At 44.8% G+C, this 6,000-nt stretch overlaps 1 protein-coding gene across 2 annotated transcripts in view; it reads right to left on the reverse strand.

The window, feature by feature from the left end:
- Positions 1–5,786, reverse strand: part of AGBL2 (AGBL carboxypeptidase 2) — a 34,582-nt gene extending 28,796 nt beyond the window's left edge. For both annotated transcript variants that reach the window (XM_008700966.2, XM_008700968.2), the window contains exons 1-4: positions 5,294–5,786; positions 4,978–5,110; positions 4,647–4,710; positions 3,463–3,597 (exon numbers count right to left, since the gene is read on the reverse strand). In XM_008700966.2, coding sequence (XP_008699188.2) covers positions 3,463–3,597; positions 4,647–4,710; positions 4,978–5,013 — 235 coding nt within the window. In that variant the 5' untranslated portion in view covers positions 5,014–5,110; positions 5,294–5,786. The remainder of the gene's footprint in view (positions 1–3,462; positions 3,598–4,646; positions 4,711–4,977; positions 5,111–5,293) is intronic.
- Between the last annotated feature and the right edge of the window lie 214 nt (positions 5,787–6,000).

The following is a 6,000-nucleotide window of genomic DNA, read 5'->3' on the forward strand; positions in this document are numbered from 1 at the left end:
CATGACCTGAGCTGAAATCAAAAGTCAAAATCAAGAATCTGAGGATTAACCAAATGAGCCACCCAGATGCCTGCCTTTTCTTTCTTTAAAAAAAAAATTTTTTTTTTAAATTTCAGAGCCCTATTTTTTCTCTCTCTTTTCCCTAGTTTAATGGGGTGAGGAGACAATAAACATTTGAAAAGATGGTAAAGCTTCTCAGTCTAACTCATAAAGAACGGTAAACCAGTATGACAAGGAGATACTAGTTTTTTACCTAACAGACATGGAAAACATTTATGTGTTTTCACATTCATCTTGGCACAGGTGTAAGTAAACACGTACTCTCAGAACCTGCTGGCAAGAAGACAAACTGGTGGGGTGCCTGGGTGTCTCAGTCAGTTAGGCCTTCGACTCTTCATTTCGGCTCAGGTCACGATCTCAGGGTTGTGGGATCAGTCTCCACAATCAGTGGGAAGTCTGCATGAGTCTTTCTCTCCTACTGCCCCTCGTGCTCTTGCTCTCTCTCTCTACCTCTCTAAAATAAATAAATAAATCTTTTTTTTTTGTAAAGTGCTTTGCTGGGGCGCCTGGGTGGCACAGCGGTTAAGTGTCTGCCTTCGGCTCAGGGCCTGATCCCGGCGTTATGGGATCGAGCCCCACATCGGGCTCCTCCGCTAGGAGCCTGCTTCTTCCTCTCCCACTCCCCCTGCTTGTGTTCCCTCTCTCGCTGGCTGTCTCTCTCTGTCAAATAAATAAATAAAATATATTTTTTAAAAAGTGCTTTGCTGGGGTGCCTGGGTGGCTCATTTGGTTGAGCACTGGATTCCTGATTTTGGCTCAGGTCATGATCTCAGGGTCGTGGGACTGAGTCCCACATCAGGCTCCATGCTGGGCACACAGTCTGCTTGAGATTTTCTCTCTCCCTTTCCTTCTGCCCCTCCCCCTGCTCATGTCCTCTCTCTCTAAAATAAATAAAATCTTTTTTAAAAAATGCTTTGCATGGTGCATGGATGGCTCAGTTGGTTGAGCGTCTGCTTCGACTCAGGTCACAATCCTGGGGTCCTGGGTTCGAGCCCCGCATCAGGCTCCCTGCTCAGCCGAGAGTCTGCTTCTCCCTCTCCCACTGCTCCTCCTCCCTCAGCTCATATTCTCTCTCACTTGCTCTCTCTCAAATAAATAAAATCTTTTTTTTTTTTTAAAGATTTTATTTATTTATGTGACAGAGAGACAGCCAGCGAGAGAGGGAACACAGCAGGGGGAGTGGGAGAGGAAGAAGCAGGCTCATAGCAGAGGAGCCCGATGTGGGACTCGATCCCGGTACACCGGGATCACGCCCTGAGCCGAAGGCAGACGCTTTAACGACTGCGCTACCCAGGCGCCCCTCAAATAAATAAAATCTTAAAAAAAAAATGCTTTGCTACTAAGATGATGAAAAAATGTCTTCTTCACGCCAATGGTCAAAACAGGAATTAAAGAAGTCCTATTATCAATTACACACTAAAACTCATTCACATTGTTGTGTTACCTCTACCAGCAGATTTTGAATTTCATGGTGTTTATGATATTGAGGCTGGCAATTGTTTCTTATTAATATTACCTTGAGCATCAGTAAATGTGGCAGGAGGAAACGGAAGGGGGGCAATCAGCTGGCTCATAAGCGATCCTACCCAGATGAGTCTCCTTTGCTCAACACCTCCCTTTCTATTTCCTGCCAGAAGCTCTGGGACGCAGAATGGAAGAGCCTTCAGGGCACCAGGGTGTAAGCAAACATCTATCTGAAAGTGGAATTACTGCATCAAGGGTTATGCACTGTGTTAAATTTCCCAGATACTGACAAATTGCCTTTCTAAAATAGTCTGCCTAGTCACAGGCCTAACAGCAGTGTAGGAGAGTGTTCCCCCATACTCTGACCTATATGTACTAGGTGTAATTAAAAAAAAGTTTTTTTGTCCAAATTCCATTAATTAAAAAAAATGGTACATTAACATTTTGATTTATATCTTTAATTAGAGGTGAAATTGAGCATCTTTTCATAAGCTTATTAACTGTGTGGGTTTTTAAAAATATTTATTTATTTTAGAGAGAGAGCGAGCTCCCACTTGCGTACTCGTGTGTGTAGAAAAAGGGGCAGAGGGAGAGAACCCCAAGCAGACTCCCCACCCAGCATGGAGCCTGATACAGGGCTCAAAACCATGACCCATGAAATCATGACCTAAGCTGAAACCAAGAGTTGGATACCCAACCACTAAACCACCCAAATGCCCTGACTGTGTTTGTTTTTATGAAAGCCTTGCTCATGTCTTTTGCCCATTTTTTACTTGGCCATCTCTTTTTTTTTTTTTTTTAGATTTTATTTATTTATTTGTCAGAGAGAGCGCACGTGCACAAGCAGGGGAGTGGCAGGTAGAGGGAGAAGCAGGCTCCCTGCAGAGCAAGCATCCCAATGTGGCACTGGATCCCAGGACCCTGGGATCATGACCCGAGCTGAAGGCAGATGCTTAACCAACTGAGCTGCCCAGGCGTGCTGTATTTGGCCATCTTTCACATATTGATTTGTAAGAGCTACCATGTTAAAGAAAATAATCCTTTAACGTATTTGTCACAAACTTTTTTTCAGTTTGTTATTTTACTTTATTAATGGTATTTTATAGCTTTTAGGTTTTGTGTCACTCAAACGTTTTAACTAGAAAAAGGACACAATCAGATTTGCATATAAAAAAGAATAATGCTGTGTGGAAAATGGATTGAAAGGGGTTAGCATGAAACAAGAGAAGAATTCAGGAGACCAATTACTGAGGCTCTTTCAATAGTAAGAAATGATGGTAGCTTGAACTGGGATCAGGGAGGATATAGGGAAAAGTGAATTGATGTTTGGGAGAAATTTCAACTGCACTCCTACCCTTAGATTCCAGAAGGAACCTGTGAAATCCTTTTGAAAAACTATTTTTGGGGGGTTGCCTGGGTGGCTCAGTCAGTTGAGTGTCCAACTCCCAGTTTCAGCTCAAATCAAGATCTCAGGGTTGTGGGATCAAGCACTGTTTGAACTCTGCACCCAGTGGAGAGTCTGCTTGTCCCTCTTCCTCTGCTCCTCCTCCTCCTCTCTGCCTGTCTTAAAATAAATAAAATATTTTTAAAAAATTATTTTTGCTTAAGCTAGCTGAAATTGATTTACTCCACTCTTACACAAAGTGCCTGAACAAATATACCCGCCAAAACTATGTAAAAATCAATGCACTACTCTTGACCACAGAGTTTTAACAAATTTCCCAACAATTTGAAGAAAAATAATCCGGAATGTATAGTATTTTAATTTAGACCTATAATCCAAGTGGATCTAGATATAACATTTTTGAGTGGTGTCAGAATCTGGCCAAGTATGTTCCTCTGTCATTTCCTGTGTTAGGCCATGGTCTCCCAAATACCCCAAGGAGTGTCTCCAGGCAGTGAGGTTTCTGGGTTTCACACACACTGATCATTACTCACACAGTAGCTTCTCCTTTTGCAGCGGGTCTGGTAACACATCCTCTCTTTCCCCAAAAGAGCCACTCAGCAGGTAGCGAGGATTATTCTTCCAAACATGCTGGTGCGTGGCTGAGTTTGGTAAACTGCCTTTCTGAGCTATAAATACACAACGTAATTAAAGGTGCTGGAAGCCGGGTTCATCGCCTGTAACATCTAGGTCAATACCAAAAGCACTACTACCACCAAAACTGCTGCTACTTCTGTTACCACCCATCACCCCCACAGGCCTTTACAATGAATACATCCCATTTTCCAAAGAGCTTTCATATTCCAGTTTCCGTGGGTTAAGCATCATTTTCTCCATTTTACAGTGAAGAGAGACTTGAGAAGCAGCATGGTAGGGTGGAAAGAGAAAGGTGCCCAAAGCTGCTTTGTCCTAAGGGCTCTGCTGAATCTGGCAAACTGGAAATTCAGTTTTCAACAAATTAGGAATCACTTTAAAAATGAAATAGTAAGAAAGTTTAATAAGGTTGATAGAAAGAAAATCAACTTTGAAACAATTTTCTTTCTAAATGCCAGGAACAAAGTTAGAAAATCAAAATATAAAGAGACGTCATTTATGGTGGCATAACAATACGAAGTTCCATGAAACAATTATAAATCTTTATTGGGAGACATTAAGCAAGTTCTATGTAAACAAAGAAATAGAGTATATTCATAGGTTGCAGAACACCCCCCCCAAATAAAAATAAAAATAAAAAAGAGATTGCAGAACCCAGTATTGGAAAACTTTCATTTCTTGTGAAATTTGATCTGTAGATGCAATGCAATCCCAATTTTTTAAACATCACAAGCTAATTCTAAAATTACATGGCAAAGGCAAGAATAGCCAAGATACTTCTGAAGAACAAGATAGAGGACATGTCTTTCCAGATTATCAAGACTATTTTAATGCCATATAGTGTAATTAAGAAAGGGGGGTGGTATTGATGCAAGGATAGACAGACCTTTGTACACACAGGCACTCAAAAGAGGTGACATAGCAGATCGATGGGGAAAGGAAGTACGTTTCACTTTCTTTCATCTTTCCCTCATGGTGCTAGAAAAATCTGTCATTACTTTATCCAAGTGTAACACTCCAGTTAACCTAACCATTTACTCCATGAAGGCAGGAAAGGTGATGCTAGGTAAGAATGTGATATTACCTTTAAAGTAGCCATAGTATTGAAGATGATGGTACATAAAGTCTTCATAGGGATCAGGAAGAGACTGTGAAAGGAAAAGCCGTATCAATCAGGACAGTCCTTTCAAAGAACACGGAACTCTTAACAAAAGGCACACAAGAATTGTTGCAAACGACAACAGTTCTTGAGTTTCTGAGGACTTCTGTAAACAAACCAAGTGAAAGACATTCATGCAAATTATTCTATCCTGAGGATCAAGATCTCCTGCCAGAAGAGGGTGCCACCAGAATATACCTTCTGATCTAGTAGTATTGGATTTCTGTGGAGTTCCTGGAGAGGGGAGTGTACCGACCTCCTGCTTGAGCTCTGTTTCCAACGCTGGGAACATGTTACTTCTGCATGGTCCGCTGAAGACAAGTCAGTGACACCGGCATCCAGCCACACCCCCTGCCCAATTTCCAAAAGGGCAGCTGATTACACAGAAACTAAAAAACCAGAAAAGGACAACTGAAAAAAACTGCCGATTTCACCGCACCCTCCTCCACCTGCGCTGCTCTCACGCGACTTTAAGAAACCTTGTCTCAGCGCTCCCTCTTCCCCGCCAATCCAGCCTCTCAAACACACAAGCACCTGTCTCCTGGTTCCCACTCTGAGGCCCCGAGGCACACCTGAGGAATTAGGGAGGGCGGCTTGTCTTCCAGTCTACGCCTCCAGAGGCGCCTGGACCCTTGCAACTCCCATGCTTCCCTCTCCGAGGAGGGAGAGGCCCACCACCAGGACGCAACAGGAAAGTGAAAGAAACGGGGGTGGAGGGATCCGATGGAGTTGCCTTAGAATAGGTAAGAAAAAGAAAGGTCAGGGGCCCAGAAAGTGGGCCCTGAAAATGGAATTCAGGGGTTCAGGGCTTTCTGGTGCCGGGGAAAGTGGTGAGCGGTAGTTTCCCTGAAGAGTCGGAGAGGGGGCGTAGAGATTTCCTAGGAGGGCAGAGGGAAGGGTGCGAGCGCCTCCGCTCCCCGGCCCGTCTGGGGCAGCAGGGCTGTGTGCGGCGCCTGCGGCGGCAGAGAAGCCTAAGCGAGGCGGGAGGCCACCCCACTGCAGGGACAGCGGCCGAGCCTCGCAGCCGGCAGTGAACACGCTTCGGGCCCTCGCCTGCCACCGCTTTCTGCTAGGGCCCCGGTAGCCTAGCAACCGAGAGGCGGAAGCGGGAGGGCAGGGCGGCCGGACGCTTCCGGGGAGCGAGGCCCCGCCTCCGGGGCATGGGTGGGTCCCTGGGAAATGTCGGCCGGTGCGGCCCGCCTCCAACTTCTCACATCCATTCTTCCTTTCATACGATGCTGCAGGCCAGCTTCTGGGGCACCGAAATCGTATTGATAAA

The sequence above is a fragment of the Ursus maritimus genome, unplaced genomic scaffold (assembly GCF_017311325.1).
Source record: "Ursus maritimus isolate PB19 unplaced genomic scaffold, ASM1731132v1 scaffold_23, whole genome shotgun sequence".
In the NCBI taxonomy this organism is placed as follows: Eukaryota; Metazoa; Chordata; class Mammalia; order Carnivora; family Ursidae; genus Ursus; species Ursus maritimus.